Below are 19,259 nucleotides of genomic sequence, written 5' to 3'. Positions count from 1 at the left end.
ATCCCTTCAACTTGGCTCCATTTTTCATTTTGGCACTCTATCTAAATCTTGTTACATTTTGGCCCTCCAATTCAATTTTTATGTTTTATTTTAACACAAAAGCTGAAACGAGTGCAAAAAAATATAGCGCGTGTGTATACACAAATTTGAGGTGTAATAAATATCTAATTAAATGTTGCCACCTGGTTTTTTCATCCTTTATTTCATATAAGCTTGAAGTTTGAAGTGAATCCATGTCTCACCAAAATTTAAAAATTAATTCGGTACGGTACGATCGGTTTAGTCGGTTTTTAAATATCCATTGATATTCTAAACCCTACACCTCAACCGAGAGCAATAAAAATAATTTTTTATCAATATCGATAATTATGTACCAAAAGTTTAGAATACAAATTCCTGAAATATCACTAAGATTTATAAATATATCATTAATCACCACATAAATATATGTTACACTAATTTTTTTTGCATATCTCAACTCTCAAGTCTCAACCAAGATTCCATGTCGATGAGATCTTCCACCTGATAAATATGGCCCATGTATAATAGAAAAAAGGCCAAATACATATATAGCCCCTTAAACTCCCCCACAAAAAAGAAAGAAAATAAAACCTTAAAAAAACGAATAGTGCAACAGAAATAACAAAAAAACATTTTTTTTCTTTTTAACCCACAAAAAAAAAAAAAAGAGAGACAAAAACAGAACGCTCAGTTTCCTCCCCTTTAACACAAAAACCTCTGCATAAACCCTCCAAAAAAACTCCGCCTTTCTTCAGCAGCCATGGCCGAACAACAACACTCTCAACTCTCATCTCTCCGTGCTCTGGAGCTCCGTCTTCTTCGTTGCTCTCTTCCACCCTCAACCCCACCCCCTCCCTCTCATCAACCCCTACCCACCCCTTATTTATCTCACCTCCACACCCTCATTGAACAAATTCTCGAATTAATCGAATCGGGTGAATACACAAAAGCACTCTCTTCCCCTGGCGCCAAATCCATTTTCTCCTCACAATCTTTAATTCATAATCAGCTCAATGATTCTTCCCAAAAAGCTGAGTTGTTTTTCTCAGAATTTGTGCCCCAATGTGTGACTTTGTTTCTAAATGCAGAAGATGGGGGTGAAAAAAATTCTGTTTTTAATAGCTTTCTGAACAAGTTGTATAAAGCAGTTCTTGTCATGGCAGTTTCTGTTGCAGCTCTGCTTGCTTTTAGTCAGTCTAACATTACTGGGTTAGTCTCTATCTTCCAATTTATGTGATAATGTTACCTTTCTAAATTTTGAAACAATTCAACTTTAAACTATCCATTTTACCCTTAATGAGATTGATTTATAGCTACACAAATATCATAAGCTTGTTCTCGACCACAGGGGCGGCTCAACGGTATCCGGGGCCCTAAAGCCAAAATTCAACGAGGGGCCCTAAATTTTTTCATATTTAAAAACTCATTTAATAAAATTTTTATTTTGAAGTTAATTTTTCTTGCTTTTTGAGATGTAAAATTTTTAATAATTTATTTATAATCGATTTCTTAACTAGGATTATATATATTTCTACTTTCTAAGATTATTATTCAATTCTTTTAGGATTTCCTGGTTTTCTATAAAATCTTTGTTAAACTCTCACCAACTTCTTCTTCTTCTTGGATTTCATTCTCTTCTACCTCAATTATATTAGTGATTTGTTTATCTACCATAAATTCTTCCTATTTTTGGGGATTGTATTAAAGTTTCAATTCTTCTCTCTTTTTTTGGCATTTTTAATATGCGGATTCATATTTTCTTGTTGACATATTAAAATTCTAATAAATTAAAAAAGATAATACATATACTTACAAACAAAAGATATCAAAAAATAAAAAAATTTAGATGCAAAGTAATAAGAAAAGTATAGAACAATTGAACCTGGTTTAACAAATAGTCATAAATAACTTGATATTACTTTTGCTGTTTCAATTTCTTTGGTGCAATTCCTTGAAAGCTTGACAAAAAAAGAGTTTGCAATTGCTTTCTACTATCATATTTGACAGAATATTTTATGAGACAGTGGACTTATAAGTTTGTAAAGGCTAAAAGGAATATAAAAGATTAAGTAAAAACCAGTTTAAAGAGAGAGAGTAATAAAAGTAACGTGGGCCCTGTGATAATAATGATAATATATAAAGGAGGCAAGACATATTATATTCACACGTAAGTTACTATTCTTATTCCCAAATTATCTCTATTGGTCTCATAGTTTCCTTGTTTATGAAAGATATACTTTTTTTTATATACTAAATATTTTTTAAAATATTCATCAAATACAAATACAGCTATTTAATACAGTATCAGAAAATTTTGGGCCCCCTAGATGTGGGGCCTCAAGCAGTTGCTTGAATGGCTTTACCATTGAGCCGCCCCTCGACCATAAATTATCGAAATTTTCATTATATAAATGCGTGCGGTCCAAGTTTTGAGATAATGAGTGTACCCGTATAATCGTATATTCACAGATGCCTTGTATCAACCCAAAAGAGAAAGTGATGAATATCTTCACACACTTAAAAAAATTTCATTTATGTACACACACTTTATATACTTATGTGCCCAGTTTGAAGCAGTGGGTGCACGTGCATTTCTTTTTATGCAACCCCCTCCCCCAACCACACACACGAAAAAAGAAATGAACCAGAAGACATCGGAATGTTTTTGAGTAATATAGTTAGTACATCTCTTCCATTTTATATTACCTAGTAATGTTTCCAATGGTTGACTTGATTAGTTTTTGATCTAGCTTTAGACGTGTATTTTAAATGAGTGTTGAGATTAAAAATTATATTCCTTAAAAGAAATGTAGAAAACTCTAAAACAGTGAGAGATTTGTGTAGAAGATTACGATTACATAAGAATATTGTCAACGTTGAACGGTATGAAGGATGATCAAATATCTGTTGAAAATAAATAAAAAGATTCTTTAAACGACAATGAGAGATTTACTTAATCCAAAAAGAAAAAAAAGCAGTGAGATATTTATGTAAAAGATTACAATTAGACAAGAATGTTCTTAACCTTATAATGGTATGAAGGATGATTAAAATGTGATGGGTGAGTACTATTATCAACTTTTTGATGTCTGGATTGACACCTTGGTGGTGTATATGCCAAGCTTTATGAACTTTCTTTTTGCGTGTTGTTCAGTTCCTTACCTTATTGTTATTATAGGCCAATGATGAAGTTGCCACCAATGCCGTTAGGTGCAATAACTTTTGGAGAAGAAGAGTTGACCAGTGGTTCTGGTGGTTGGTTAGAATGGGAAGCGTGGGCACAAAAGGAGTTAATGTCAGCTGGTTCTGACTTGCGCGCCAAATTTTTGAATCTGCAGGTAAAATTCCTTTCATCGCATATCAACTTGCCAAAATTCTTGTGAGCATGAATAAGTGGTGATACTTCTGGTATTTTTGGAAATTAAATGTTGATTTATCATATCTCTATAATCTATCAAATCTAGGGTTGTTTACTGACTATTTATCGTTTCTCAATAGTAAGCTGAAAGTTGTAAATGGGATGAAAAGTTTTAATATCTGCTTGTGCTTCAGATTACTTTACGTATTTGAAACAATAGATAAAAAGTAAAAAGTAAGTCGATATTCCATCTTGACAGAACCATTGAGATAACAAGGAAGAAAAGGAGATAATTGATTATAATGATTTTAACTTGATTCATAAGAAAGAGAAGACACATACACCTAATACAGGTGCGAAATACAGAATAGAGTGTAAATGGAATTATGGAAGTAGTAATTGGTGGCACCTTGCGCTACTTTGTTTATTAAATCGGTACCTTTTCGTACCAAACTCTACTATCAAGAATTTCATTGCATAGAGGTAATAGTAGGGTTATTTAAATTCATTTCTATGGGATCAACTTAATCTTGACAATGTAAAATGATATGGAGAAGTATATTTTCTGTCAAGTATCCATCCATGTTATGGGGGAAAACTTAAAATCCTTATTTACCTATAAAAAAAAGTATCAATCCATGTTATGCCTAGCTTTTTGAATTAACATATCTGTATGTATGTTTTGTTATGCTTACACAGACGTCCGGTTTCCTTATTAGCCAATTTTTCTTATTGCATACACCACTGAGTTGATGCCAAAGTTTTCCTTTTCATTTTCCTCCCCCTTTGGTCCTCCTTATGTAGTATATAACCTTTGCCAAGATACTGCTTATGAGGACGAAAGATATTTTGTCAGAAAGAAACGACTTGGGGATGGATGGAGCCAGAAGCATCTCATGGTGGTTAGCTAGGCTGTTAATCATTCAACAGAAGTTGTTGGACGATCGCTCATCTTCTTTGTTTGACTTATTGCAAGTATTAACGCGTGAAAGTTTGCAACATATTGGTTCACTGGAGAAAGTAAAAGATTATTGGGCTTCTCTGATATCAGAAGAGGATGTTTCGACTATTGTATCTATGCTTCATTTGGAGGCAGGAATAATGGAACTTTACTATGGACGAGTTGATGCTTCAAGGTTAGCTATTTGATGAAGAAACTTTTATGGTACTTTCAGTCACAAATCTATAACTGGGCATACACTGATGATTTCATTTTTCTTATTCAAGTCGCCTTCGATACTCTTCTCAGTCTATAAACAGAGCTAAAAAGATGGAAAAAAACTCAACTCATCGTAGTTGCATGATATGTATTCGGTTGTTTGATGGATGACGGCATGTGAGGCTTTATTTAGTTTTGCTGTAATATGGATCTTCTAGTGGTGCTGTTGTTTATCAATTATCTTTGTTTTCAGCTATATCGGTCTTTTTTCGTTAGGTTTATTGGTTTTCTTCCTTTTCATTGAGTTGTCCTTTTTTTTTTTTTAAAAGAAGATTTTATTGATATTCAGTGCTAAGATATTACTGTTTGGAAATTACAAGAAAATTGGACTTGTTTTACATTACAGCCTCATCACATTCAACAAGTCCAACATATCCTTTACAAGTCTAAAGTCTTTTAGTTCCGTACACTTGACAGCTGATCTGTATCCAATGAATCGCACTTGGGATGGAAACAACAAAAGGCCAAAGAGTAACATTATCTAATTGTTCTCCTTAGCTGCTCATCTCAGTGACATGTCAGTTGGTCATTTATCTTCCGTTGTAGCAGCATAGTTTCCTGTTTCAATCTTGAATTAGTTCACTATATCATATTATTGGCACATCTAGCTGCATTTCTTACCCATATTTTCCCTTTATCCCTGTCACTCTTATTTTGGCCCATGGCATATTTGATTTGTTTGTGCAGTAATCAATGATCTCATCTCATGTAAGCCTCTTGCATAATGAATCTTCTCAAAAGTGTAACGTTTCTGCTTATCTGGAAGCATGATATTAGTTCCTTCCTGATATGATTTGTGTATTAGGGTCCATATTGAATCAGCTGCAGCAACATCCAGACTTAATTTTTCGCTAAGTGGGGCTCTGGGCTTCCGTACGGTACATCAGGTACGTTTTGTCACGTGCCATTTGGAATTATTTGGTGATCACTGATCACAATGATCAGAAGAGTTTTTTTCTTTATAGCCATATACTTAACGGTTGCGCTGGTAAAACAGGTGGAACCAAAAGCACAACTCCTCCTTGTGGGTAGCGCGGATGCCGATGATGGTAGTGCTTCTCTTGGGAATGAGTTCCAAAATAAGGTTTCTACCAGTGTTGAAAATGCTGTTCCTCAACATCCCAGTGAAACTCATGAAACATCAGACATATTGATGGCCCCCAGATTCTTGGGAGATGATAAAAGTTCAGAATACAGTGCACAAGGTGCTCAAAATCACAGTATAGCGTCTATGCAGTTAAAGCCTACTCAGCAAGCAGTAATTTTAGCACAATGTCTTTCTATTGAGAAGAGAGCTCGGGGTGATGAATTGCAAAGTAAGCTTCCTGACTGTATTATGACGAATCCCTATTTCAATGTTCTTTTGTTTTCCTGTTGCTTTGTTTGATAATACAAAATGTTGCATTGCAATCTGATTAGCTTAAGGAAGGACTATTGAAGGGCATTTTTTCAGATAATGCGAAACATGTTCCTTTGGGAAATTTGTTACCCCCTTCTGCTTTGGGACGCTTCAAAATGGTTAAAACCATTCCTTTTCTGTACAACTTACGCTACGTTCTATAATATATCTCACTAAAATTTCTGATGTTAATTGATATTTGAAGCTGTAGTAAATTCAACACTTGCTGACCAATAGCATTAGTATGGACTATAAAGGATATAATGCAACTGAGATAAGAGACTGGTTTAGGAGTCTAAATCTTACTTTATAAAAAATATTGGTTTCTAAATCTTACATGAATTTCTACTTTTTCTTCTTCTGAGGATGAACATTAACAAACTCAACACAAGTTGTAATTGTTTGACAAAAGGAAAAAAAAAGTAAGAAAGGAAAAGAAAAAGAATTGAAGGCATAAGAACACGGGCACGTGTAAATTACTGGGAAACAGCACCATTTCTTTTTTTAATTCTATTACCTAGGAATTCTGGTGGCCACGACGAGTGGAACTACTTGGAGGGGAAAGGAAATGAATGATCTTTACTTGATTGCTCTCAAGAAGAAAATCATTGCTCTCCTCTCTCTGTCTGAAGTAAGCACATAGCAAGAACCTTGGAAGATCACTAAGAGCATTGGCAAGTTAATGAGCTGCTGAGAAAAGAATGGTTAAAGACAAATGCATCTCTGTGGATTTCCAATTCCCAAGTATTCCTACCTGAAGTGGTCGAAAGTATATATGAAACATGAGCATGATGTAGATGTAGATGTGGGAAGATCTATATTTACTTTATAAAGCTTGGTTACTCATGCATGTGCTTGTTTCAGGGTGGGAGATGGCTCCTTATATTGAGGCAATTGATTCCCAGAAGTCATCACTTTTTACGGTGAGGTTTACCCTGTTTAATTCCAGCATTTTGTTCTTTATTTGGCATTCAAATTGCTTTAATTGAAACATCACATTCAAAATTACACTCCACATTTTGAATCTAGTTGGTTTTACCTTTTTAGCATACATTGTATCCTTCTAATATTTAAAGTTGGCAAATCAAAGATGGTGTTACCAAGGGCACCAGGGGGTTCCTGACTTGCTTCTATGCAAAACCTATACAAGAAAAAGAAACTTTTTTTTTTGTTGAGAAAGGTAACATACCAGAACGAGAAACTATAATACTTGTTTACAAATCTTAACCCATCCAAGCCATGAAGTAGAGTGGCTTGATAGTTATGGAACACTTATTTTGTATTTGCTCTTTTTTTAATAAGTAGAAATGGTGAACTTCTTACTGGCATTGATAGAGGGCTTGCAAAAAGTAATAATTGAAGTGACTGAGACCTGAATTGTATTTTCTTGGCGGCAATGCTTTAATAGCTTCCTTTGGTTGTCTTCAAAAAGTTATTGTTCTCAGTAGCAAAATGAAATAGGAAATTTGAGGATGGAAGATCAATTTAGTTTACCTCCCTCCCTCCTCTATTTTTCGCTTCCTGACCCCTGCTGCCCCAACCAATTCTTTTTTTCTCAGTTTAACTTCAAAAGGATATATACAGCTGCTTTAGTTAGTGTTGCAGTTCCTGTAAAAGTATGTATAAGTGGAAATCAGATTATAGTCATCTTTGTGTATTTTATCATCATCTTGCTGGTGCTTCTCAATTTGCTTCTATGTGGTCATTCTCTTTCCAGGCTTTGTATTGTACTTGATTTATGTACCGAGATTTATGCCATTATGATGGAATGTCAACTGACTCAAATATTTCTCTTTTCATCCAGCTACACCATTTGTGCAATATATTACGTATTCGATGGGAATCAACTCGTAGTCGTACGAAGCAGCGTGCATTACTGATGATGGATAAACTGGTAAGTCCTAGAGACTTTAAAGGGATTATACTTCCTGTTTTAGATCTATTCTATCGAGGAGAAAATAAAATGGAGCACCACAAATGGATCAGTATATGTAAGTTGATGAAAGCAAATTCATTCTGAACCCACCGGGTTGGCCCAATGGTTAATTCAAGTTGATGAAAGCAGATTGATTTCGAATTTCATTCGATGCTTAGTAGTTATTCCATTTGGGTCTTGCTTTTTGCAGCAAGAATATTTTTCATTGTGTTATAATATTCTTATTTGATTCTCAGGTTCAGGGAATATGTGATCCTTCCCCTGGAGCTACACAAAGGATGCATTGTTGTTTTGGAGTTAATATCCCTACCATTCCTGCATTGCGCAAGTAAAGTTGCTCTTCTGCCTATCCAAATTTACTTGTTTTTGCTCAAATGACTCTTCATTTACATGCAATGTTACTTATTGCTGAGTATGTGGCAGAATTTTTGAAGGTCATTAATTTTAATCCCTAATAGGAAAACCGACTTGTGAACTTGGTGCAAAAGCAACTAGTAAATTGTCACACTAGCTGTGGTAGTTGCTGTTTGGTGCACCCTTGAGATTCCTGCTTTTATAGATGATTGGGTGTCTTTCGTAGAAAAATGAGAATCATGTTTTGTTGTAGATTCTCTACTTTTTGGTATACCTTTTGTATATCCCATTGTTAATAATATCATTTACCTTATCAAACAAACAAAAAAAGAAATATAGAATATACATTCTATATACTTTTTCTTCTGATATTCTTCATTTTAGTTTTGCTTGGTATTATATTTGCATAAAGAATGTCATCTCATAATTAGATACATTGGGGTAACAAGTGTAATCAATTATTGTTCAGGGAGTATGGAGATCTACTAGTGAGCTGTGGTTTGATAGGAGAAGCTGTTAAAGTGTATGAGGAGCTTGAGCTTTGGGATAACTTAATATACTGTTATAGGTACTATCGAAATTCTCAAAACATGGCTGTTATCTGTGGTTCTGTGCAGTCTCATCTGAAAATAATGTTTAAATCTTGTAGGCTAATGGAGAAGAAAGCGGCAGCTGTTGAACTGATCAAGGCTCAGTTATCCGAAAGACCATGTGACCCTAGGTTATGGTATATTGAAAAAGAATCTACCTTCCCTTTGTCATTTTAACTGCTTTTCCTGTTTCTAGTGTTCATTTTCCTCTAGCTTGGGAAATGGAATTGTTCGTCATCAGAAATTAGGTGCATTTCTTGTGCTATTACAAGGTATGAAGTGCTTGATTTGGAGAGCAGGAGGTTTAAAATGTTAGTGATACGCAATAACCATCCACTTTTATCATGAACAAATTGCTTGTATGATTCAAGGGCTTCTTTGTTCAATTGTCCAATAAGCTGCCACAGTTCTTTTGGCATCCATTAGAAGCGCTTTGTTCCCTCAAAGAGGTTTTACGTGGTAATATGTCTGTGATAAACATGTTCATCTTGAACTCACGAAGTATCCTTCAATTAGAAAAAGTAGCCAATGAATTCAAAAAGTTTTTCGAAAACCCATGACTATGAGATCAAGGTGTTGATCCTTTACCTTTTTAAATGTAGTTTTGCCGTTCCATAGTATTTTGTGACATACTGCATGAGGTAATGTGATACCCCTCTAAATCTCCCAAAGTTACTGCATATCCAGAGATGCAAAGCACAAATTTTGTACTGTGATAAGGCTGTAGTGTTTTGAGAACTTTTTTGTGCTTGAAACTTGAGTTAGGACTTATTGTGCGAGTCTGACAAATCAACTATCCTTTTGTAGTAAGAGAAGTCTTTTACCATTTGAGTAACTGCCCATGTTTGTTTATGTTACAAATTTGTCCCATATGTTGAAAGGTTTGTTTGGTGAATTTAGACTTTTAGCACATTTGTTTGCATGCTACTGATGGGAGAAAGTGATAACAAATTATTTCGTGTTAAGTTAAGTTGTACTTATTGGGGATAGCAAGAGGTGAGATTGTTATCCCCTCATTTGGTTACAGAAGTTGGTCCCGAATTCTAATCACAACATTACTAATAAATAAGATCATATTACTCATTACTTCCCTTACTAAAAATTGCATTTCTATCAATATTTACCTTACTACATTCCAACAGCATTATAATCTTCCATCCACAGTCTCTTCATGCTATTATAATCTTTCCTTATCTCGGCCACCAAACAAAGGACTTTTTATGATTATGAGATGCATCATTTTGAAATTACAAGAAAAAGGTCTTTGCTGAAGAAGCTTTTGCATTATTTGTTTGCTGGTCATCTTCCTTTCCGTGCATTACATTGAATTCATTTGTATTTGTTAGCTGCACTGTTTTCTGTTTTTATACTTAACCCTGATCTCTATTCGCATTTAAAAAAATTATAATATACTTTAACCATACTTATTTTTTGTTTGGGTATTAATTATGCTGTATAATACCGATTGCTTCTCCTTTAGGTGTTCCCTTGGAGATGTTACAAATGATGACAAATGCTATGAGAAAGCCCAGGAAGTGTCAGGGAATAAGTCTGCTCGAGCACAGGTGAAACCAAGTTTCTTGTTACCTACCTTAGTGATTGCAAATGTTTTTCTATTTTCCCTTTATAATTTATCTTCTAAATTTTTCTTTGGGCTCCAAAATCTTCTTGGAACAGCGCTCTCTTGCCCGTAGTGCTTACAACAGGGGGGAGTACGAGAAGTCAAAAGATCTATGGTTGGCTTACTGTGTGCTTTCATTCACTTAATAATTATTAAATATTAATTAATTTGCTTCTACTTGTCCACTGATTTGATCTTTATTTCCTTTGTTTTCAGGGAATCTGCAATGGCAATGAATTCTATGTATCCAGATGGATGGTTTGCACTTGGTGCTGCTGCTTTAAAGGTCTGTTTTTCGTTTGTATGTTGGTCTTGATCACTCATGGCTCTAAGCTGTATGTAAGGAACTGCACATGATGCTATGTAGCGTTAGTTTCTCCTTCCTTTTGGCATGTATCCACTAAATGATCTGACTTCGTCTGGAACAATACAGGCTAGAGATGTTGAGAAGGCACTGGATGGGTTTACACGTGCTGTTCAGCTTGATCCTGAAAATGGAGAGGCTTGGAATAATATTGCTTGCCTGTGAGTTCTTCATCCTTGCATTTAGGAAATTTACAAGTCTGATGATCCGTGTCAGTTGCATTGGTTTGCTGTATTTTTAGGCAATCAAATAATGAAACCATTTATTTGTGGGACCAAAAATCATTTAGCACTAGAATTTCACCAAATTTCACCCAACCTTTGGAGTGTTTCTTATCGTGCTCCAACTTTTGTGCTAGCTATGCAACTTCATCATTTGCTGCCCGAAAGAGTGAACTATTAAGCAACTGGAATCATGGCTGAAATATTAAACCAACTCATCTATGAAGGTCATCTGATTTAAGTATCTCTTGAAGAGCGAGATCATAATAGTTTATACACATTTTCTTTTTGAGATAGAACTTGTCTCCTTTTTTGATTTCCTTTCTAACTTAAAAACTTATAAACTACTTTAATAGCAATAATATTAGTTAAATACGTAATGGGCGGAGGAAAGCAAGATGTTTGTTTTAGTTCTAGTCTACTGAAGGATGTTAAATGGAGGAAGAAATCCAGTGTAAAGGGTATTCGACAAGCTATGAGAAGAAAAAGAAACCTTTACCTTGATAGAGTTGGACTACAAGGCCAAGGGGGTACGCTGTATACTGATACCTCTTTGCAGATTAAAGTGGATTCTGCTTGCCTTACTTCTTTGTCCTTGGAAATCGTCATAATATCTTTTACTTCTATTCCTATTTTTTTTTTCTTCTTCACGTGTTCGGTTTTTATCTATGCAGGCATATGGTTAAGAAGAAAAACAAGGAAGCTTTCATTGCATTTAAGGAAGCCTTGAAGCTGAAGTACTAACTTCCTGCTATCTTCCCCCTACATATTTCATATTATATATTTCTCTTTTGGTGTGCATTTGTATTTATCTTACACTTTCTCATCCAGCCTAGCTTTTCACCCCCCTCCCAAAAAAAAAAAAAAAAAAAAACGCACGCACATCACATTTTCAAATCCATCCAGAATTGGACATAAACATGTAGGTATATCCTTTTTCACTTCCTTCCCATTGTACCATAGGAATGGGAGAATATGCACTTAGTAAAATCATGTAGTACCACTTTGCAAAGCCATCTTCTCTCCTCTTTTGGACCAAGGTTGGTGTTGTCATCTTGTTGATCTCGGAGTATTTCATGTAGCCTTTTTTTTACGTTTCGCAGACGAGACAGCTGGCAGATGTGGGAAAATTTTAGCCATGTTGCTGCAAATATTGGAAATTTCAGTCAGGTATAGTCAACATTTTATGCAATTTTTTTTCCTTACTTAGATAATACCATACATTGGTTGCTCCTATCATGTTTTCTGTTGATCTTTGACCGGGCAGACTTTTCTATATGTGATGCTCCTTCCATTTCAATTAATGTCAAGAAAGATATTTGAAAACTGAGTTAAAATTCAATTTCTTAATCTTCTAAGACGTTCTTCGAATCACCAGGTCAAAAAGAATTCCATAGCAAAATCTAAACTACGGAGATTCTGATGACATTTCTGGTCATGGTTTAACTTACTGATAGATAAACAGATAACAAGATACGTTTGCAACAAGAAGGAAATCTTTGAGAAAGAGCTTGGGTCACTAGAGGCATTAGATTCAATCGTTGGACTAGGGTTAATCTCATCTGCAACTGTAACTTTTTTTTTTTTGATAAGAGGGAAACCCGCAGCCGCTACACTTGGTCATCTGCAACTGTAACTTTTTCCCGATGTAAACAGAATTAGAGCATGTTCCCTTAGCTGGAAGTTTTAGAGCACGTTTTAATGCACCTATGGCTGCGGAAAGAAAAGTCACTGTTACAGAATATATAGTTTCCTTGTATATAATATTACATCATATTTGTAGGAATTTTAAGATTTTCAGGATTAGAATCCTCGTCGCATGTATTTAAACAATTGATTCTCTGAGTAATGATATAGAAGCTCCTCTATCATCTCTTTCAAATAAATCGAATTAGAGCTGCCCCATCCCTGTGTTGTGTGTCCCAATGGCCCCATGTTATGTTGTCCAAGCTCCAGTAGGAAAGTCTGGGCATGTCGGAGGGGAGGAGGGGTGAGGGCGTTAAGTGTCCTATATTGGTTGAGGGATGGTTTGTTGTCCCTTTATATGGTCTTCGGCAATTCTCACCTCACGAGTTAGCTTTTGTGGTTGAGTTAGATCCAAGGTCCATATCTTCACATGTAATTGAAAGCGACGGCAAAGAAATTTCTATATCATTACTCAAAGAATCAACTGTCAAAATACATGTGAAGAGGACTCTAACTAAGGAAACTAAATTATAAAGATCTTAAAAATTCCTACAAATCTGATGTCGTATTATATATTCCATCCGTTTCAAAAAGAATGAACATATTACTATTTGTGGAGTCAAATAGATTTTCTTTGGCCATATTTTTTCGAATAATTTTTATATATTCTAAATTATTAACTATTGTGACTTATATTACTTTCTATGTGGTTTCTAAATATGTACATTTTATTTCAAAAAACTTAAAGATCTATGTCCGAATTCACACCGAAAATTAGTCAATTTGACACCGGTACTCCGAAAAGGTTCAAACAAATTGAAATAGAGGGAGTACATGGAAACTGTATATTCTGTAACACTCCCCTCAAGTTGAAGCATAGGTGTTAATCATGCCCAACTTGTTACAAACATTTTTCACTCGAGTCCCATCTAAAGCCTTTGTGAATATTTCACCTTACTCTCCTGTTTTTACATAGTGGTGATCAGGTTCTCTTGAATCTTCTCATGGATGAAATGGCAATTAATCTCGATATGTCAGTTCTTTTATTGTATAATGGATTTGAGGCAATGCGTAGAGCAACCTGATTTTATTGTATAGTGGATTTGAGGCAATGCGTAGAGCAACCTGATTATCACACCAAACTTTTGCTGGTGACAAAGGCTTCAAACCAATTTCAGTTATAAGTGATGTATCTACAATATTTCAGAGGTGGACTGAGCCGTAGCCTTATACTCGGATTTTCCACTGGATTGAGATACAACAGTTTGTTTTTTACTCCTCCATGATACAAGGTCCCTCCAACAAAGACGCAATAGCCTGTAGGAGATCTTGTATCAATTTCGATTCAGCCCAATTAGCATCTGTAAAACACACAATACTATCATGATCGTGATCACTATACACTATGCCAAATCGAGGGGCTCCTTTCAAGTAACATAGGATTTGTTCCAAGCTACCCAATGTTCGACTGTAGGAATGGACATAATATCAACACTCATCAAGGGAGTTCTTAAAATCAAAACAAGCTAAAGGGGAATAACCCTGAACAAGGTTATTTTATAGCTACTAAGCATATTACAGAAATGGCCAAAAATGAGCATTGATTGTAATTGCAGGATCTGACCTGGACATAGTGCACGCAGATGCAACAAAGGCCACGCGATTGCACTTTATGGCCTGCGATTCTTGTCCTCTTCGTTTTCGCGAACGCGGACCATTGGCTTCAAATAACCTCCTGCGATAGCGGCCATTGTAACGGGATAGCGGCCAGTGTCCTGTAACTCCATCTTCACGATCGCGGGTTGGTCCTCATGATCGGGACCTGGTCCTTGCGTCCGCGACTCCGGAGGATCTTCAAGTTTGATAGTGGTCAGGAGGCTCACAAACGTGGTTGACACCTGAACAGCCCAAAAACTGTAGCTTGAGCTAAGCTACTAAGCTTGATTTTGGACCTTTGGAAGCATTCCGTGGACTTGATATCAACTTGTATGAGCTCCACATTGTGAGTGCTAGTCCGGGAGCTATGATACTCTGAACAACAGACCGTGTTTCTAAGAAGGAATAATTTTGACCAAGTTTGTCTATCTCTTTGGTCAGTTTGAATTCGAATCTTCGAAAAGAGTAAGAGGGAGATTTACCAAATATCAACTCAAACTGATTCACTGTCACCTTTGTGATGTTCAAATGCTATGCTTTATCACTTTTTTTTTTCCCGAAGTGTCGTCGTATGACGCATAAGTTCAATACTTTGATAGCCCACACAACTTTAAAATCCCATTTGTTCTTTCTTCTTTCTCGATTCTCTTGATATCTCAATTTAAACATAATACTCAATTGCTCGGTAAGTTATTCCAACTTCTCCATTGCTAAAACAAATTCGTAATATCTCAAATAAGGGACTCTTGTATTTTAATTAGATATTCAGCACCACGTTAGTGCTGCCAGCAATGCAATTTTATTTACTGATGAAAAGCTGAAGCTGGTTTAGTTGCTTCTTTGAAGGCACTGGAAGCAGTTACGAAGGTGCTGGATATGACAAATAAGAAGAGAATTGATATTGAATTACTTGAGAGGATGTTGCAAGAGCTAGAATTACGGACTTCGCCTAGGAATTCTGAATTACATGCTTTGAGGGATAGCACCGGTTCTGCTGAGGCTGGCTCGAATATGATTAATGCTGATCTGTCGACCAGCTCAGACGTAGATTTGGCAAGAGAACGCGAAACTGAGCACTTGATTCAGTCAGTGGGGAAAATCCTACGGCAGGTAAATATCAATTCGACATCTTTCCTTGGCTTTTGTTTTGTTTCTGTGGTTTTCTGTCACTGAATAAAAATGGATCTTCAGCTGCTAAGTTCAAACTTACATTTATTTGTTCTGCTCCTAAATCCTGATTCCTTAAAACAATTATTTGCACAACAGTTACAAGCCTCTTAAAGACCACATTTGGACAAGAAACTGGTAAGCATAAAGTAGAGAACTTGATATCATTTCATGAGCATTGTCTATTAGCAATACGGAGAACTTAAGAAAAACAGACAGGTTTGTGTTTTTTTTTTGTATGTCTTTCATGCTTGTCAATCAACTTTTAGATTATAAACGAAATTCTCATAGCAGGTATGCTGTCTTTGCTTCTTGTGCGCTGCTTTGATTAACTCACTCCCTAAAATGTTTTACTTCTGTTGACAATTTGTCTGCCTTGGGGAGGTCTTTTATTGTGTGACCTGCAGGGGATGAGTACTGTCACTAAAAATGACCTTTAGGTATCAGTATTTCTTGGGCTTATATAAGTTGATCTGGTTGATAGGGGAATCATCTACTTGAGAAACCACTGCAAAAATGGCACAAGTATTATGTAGCATCAAATTTAAGAACCTTTTACTTTGATGCAGATTGTTCAAACTGGTGGGAATGCTGAGATTTGGGGCCTCTATGCCAGGTGGCATAAACTCAAAGGAGATCTTGCAATGTGTTCAGAGGCCCTTCTTAAGCAAGTCAGATCATACCAGGTATGACTGCAAATTCAACTTTTTGATGTTTCTGTGCTTGTGCCGACATTTTGATATCACTGACTTGGTCAAGCTGCATCTCAAATGTCTGTGTCATCGCCCAATTAAGCTTTTGATCTGTTTCTCCATTTCTGCTAGTATTGATAAAACTGCTGTGCTGTTGGTTCACATGTTTGTCTTCTTTTCCTCGGAAAATTTTAGAGCATGAATCCTTCATCATTTCTGGTGTGATGGCGTTACTGCTCAATAGAGACTCTTTTGTCGTTTGGACTTTGGATAGCGTTCCCAGTGTCAATGACTGTTGCCAAACCCTTGGCAGCTTATTCTCTAATCTATGTTGTCAGAAATCTAGTAAGGAACAGAGGGACTGTAGTTTGGTGTGGTCAAATGCTTTACAAAGGAACCTTCTCAAACGAAAAAAAAGCCTTCTCAAAAAATGCTTTATAAAGGAAAGTTAAACTATTTTTCTGTAAGCACTAAGCAGTAAGAAATTACTGTGCTATTTTTCAGTAAGCAGTTAGAAATAGCTTTACAGGCTGGAAGCCATCACTGAGGATCCGATTGGATCCTCCGCGAGTTCTGCTTTGCACTTTTGCAGAATAATGATAGTTTAGGTTTGTCATGTTGATATACCTAGTGGATATAAGCTAGAACAGCTGGGCCCCAGGAAGATTGATATTTGGTGGGTTAAGATAAGTAAAGCTATAAGGAGAGGAGAGAGGAGGGGGAGATGATTGATAGTTTAGGTTCTCCAATGGTGCATTTATGCTGGTAGGGAAAGCGTTCATGTATATGGTTCATAACGGAGCAAAAACGATGACTGACGATTTACGCTTTAACAGTATCCATGGCATATAAATGTTCATCAGTTTTTCATTAATGGTTCTCCAATGGTGCATTTCTACCAGCAGTTTGAACATTCATACATATGGTTTATAATGCTCTGCTATGAGGTGCACACTTGTGTGCTCTAAAGGAACATAGAATTAAATTTCCTGTCACTGTTATCGCGGACTTCCTGTATATTGCAGAGCATATTGCTTGTCTTCCGATTAATCCAATAATGTCAGCTCCCCGGACTCTTTTGTGTTGTGAAAGAACAGTGTAAATTCACTTGACAGGGATCTGACTTATGGAAGGATAAAGACCGGTTTGCAAAGTTTGCACGTGCCTCGTTAGAACTCTGCAAGGTTTACCAGGAAACAGCTCGACGTAATGGTAGCCGTAGGGAGTTATCTGCAGCGGAGATGCACTTAAAAAACACAATCAAGCAGGTAGTTCTTTTAGTCTCCAAAATTAATGTGCTTTAAGCCTTCTTATGACAGATACTTCCTTCGCTCAGTATACCTTGTCTTAACCAGTGCTAAGCGGAGCAACTCACTTTCTATAAATTACAGGCCGAGGCTTTTTCTGACACCAAAGAGTATCAAGATATCTTGGCATGCCTTGATGAGGTGAAGGCAGCACAAACCGCCTCAATTGCTGTGATATAAGACCCTGATCATATGCTTTCTGCTGAGTCATTTCTTCAAAGGGGTGAAGTCAACATCTCCTGAACAAACATATTGGCTGGTACAAAACGTTCCGTCCAAAGATAAATAAATCAGTTCTTGGAAGTAATTTTTTTTCCCTAAGGGATTTTGTTCCAAAATTACGGACCTCTTCATTTTCCAGGGGAAAAGATGTCTGTACTTAAAATGGCATAGAATTGATCTTATGTTTAAAATTGCAAGGTGGAAATGCAGGAGTAGATGGTGGTGAATTATAAGACTCTCAACTACTAGGCAGTGAAGAAATGCAAGGTATAATAGTTGAGACATCTGCAGACTTTGATCCATGTGTAAGATATATAATTTATTGTATGTCAATGTTGTTTCAGATGACTGGTTTGGAAATTTGTTGTAATTTTGGTTAATAAATGTCATGATAATTTCTCACTTCAGAATCTGTGATGGTGTTCAATGTAAGTTGCAGTTGTGGCCCCTTTTGGAGAAAATATTGATTTTTTGAGGTGTTCTTTTGTGGCCCCTTTTAGAGAATGTTTTTTTTTGTGTCCCAAACTCCCAATAATTTTTTTTTAATCTTTGGTTACCCTAAATAAGATACGTTCTTTTGCCTATTACCTTCAGCTGTATGTAATGGATCATGTGATATTTTTAAAGAGTTATTTTTTTTACGACAGTGACAAAAATATATTTATTCTAATGCTACAATCAACTGTCGCAGCTAAATGATAGAATGTGAATATCAAGAACAATAAAATGCAAAGTAAACCAAGAAAACAGGAAAATATGTCTTGTTGAATATCTCCAAGTGGCTGAGCTTTAATATCTTCTTACTTCACAAATTTGAGAAAGGAAATCTAACTGCACACAAACTAATAAGGATGAAAGATGCAAAAATGCAGCTGGACAGATCCCTGAACCTTTGCAATAGATATTTTCTTATCTACTGACCATTTTGGGCGAAGTGAACCAGTAGTTTTTTTTAAGTATGTTATTTAAAATATATTTACAGTTTACAATATATTTAAAGATTAGTCAATTCATCCAAGTTTCAGGATTAATAGCCTGTTTGGCCAAGCTGCCTCAGCTTATTTTGAGAAGTGTTTTTTCTCAAAAGTGCTTTTTTCAAAAGTACTTTCGGTGAGAAACAGTTTGTGTTTGACTAATTAATTTAAAAAGCACTTCTGAGCATCAATTAGTATTTGGCCAAGTTTTTAAAAACTGCTTTTAAGTGTATTTTTCTTAAAAATACTTTTCAAAAAAGTGCTTTTGGATAAAATCTATTTTTTTTGCATCTCTGAAACTGCTTCTGTTTCTCTTTAAAAACATTCTTTTTTCCTTCCAAAAGCTTGGTCAAACAACTCAATTTTTGGAAAAAAGTACTTTTGGCTATAAAAAAAAAAAAGTACTTTTCGCCCCAAAAAAAGCTTGGCCAAACAAGCTATAAGTATCCTAAATTTTCGTATCCTGAATTTT

The 19,259-nt window shown here is 35.7% G+C and overlaps 1 protein-coding gene across 4 annotated transcripts; it reads left to right on the top strand.

Annotated features, from left to right (window-relative positions):
• Positions 1–635: 635 nt before the first annotated feature.
• Positions 636–18,225, top strand: LOC107830264 (uncharacterized). Of its 4 annotated transcripts, none has more exons than XR_012694800.1 (21): positions 636–1,230; positions 3,200–3,359; positions 4,184–4,515; positions 5,404–5,485; positions 5,596–5,914; positions 6,862–6,920; positions 7,802–7,891; positions 8,170–8,261; positions 8,757–8,855; positions 8,937–9,014; positions 10,358–10,442; positions 10,555–10,613; positions 10,715–10,784; positions 10,932–11,023; positions 11,758–11,820; positions 12,187–12,253; positions 15,272–15,535; positions 16,162–16,278; positions 17,400–17,552; positions 17,676–17,850; positions 18,012–18,225. XR_012694800.1 is itself a non-coding variant. In XM_075221529.1 (20 exons), exons 1-20 carry the CDS (start codon positions 782–784, stop codon positions 17,769–17,771), a joined length of 2,826 nt encoding a protein of 941 aa, XP_075077630.1. In that variant the 5' UTR covers positions 636–781; the 3' UTR covers positions 17,772–18,225. The 4 variants fall into 4 exon arrangements, 2 of the variants coding, with proteins under 2 accessions (XP_075077630.1, XP_075077631.1); XR_012694801.1 differs by having other exon boundaries at positions 691–1,230; positions 4,236–4,515; XM_075221529.1 differs by having other exon boundaries at positions 17,676–18,225.
• Positions 18,226–19,259: the final 1,034 nt, after the last annotated feature.

This window comes from Nicotiana tabacum, chromosome 9 (genome assembly GCF_000715075.1).
Source record: "Nicotiana tabacum cultivar K326 chromosome 9, ASM71507v2, whole genome shotgun sequence".
NCBI lineage: Eukaryota > Viridiplantae > Streptophyta > Magnoliopsida > Solanales > Solanaceae > Nicotiana > Nicotiana tabacum.
This window is presented reverse-complemented; position numbering and strand designations above follow the sequence as displayed.

Bases quoted from the DNA above. Each gene is read 5' to 3' on its own strand.
- LOC107830264 (XM_075221529.1), top strand. From the start codon at position 782: ATGGCCGAACAACAACACTCTCAACTCTCATCTCTCCGTGCTCTGGAG. The intron at 5,915-6,861 runs GTAAGCTTCCTG...TGCTTGTTTCAG, and splicing joins TCGGGGTGATGAATTGCAAA to GGTGGGAGATGGCTCCTTAT. The intron at 10,785-10,931 runs GTCTGTTTTTCG...GGAACAATACAG, and splicing joins TTGGTGCTGCTGCTTTAAAG to GCTAGAGATGTTGAGAAGGC.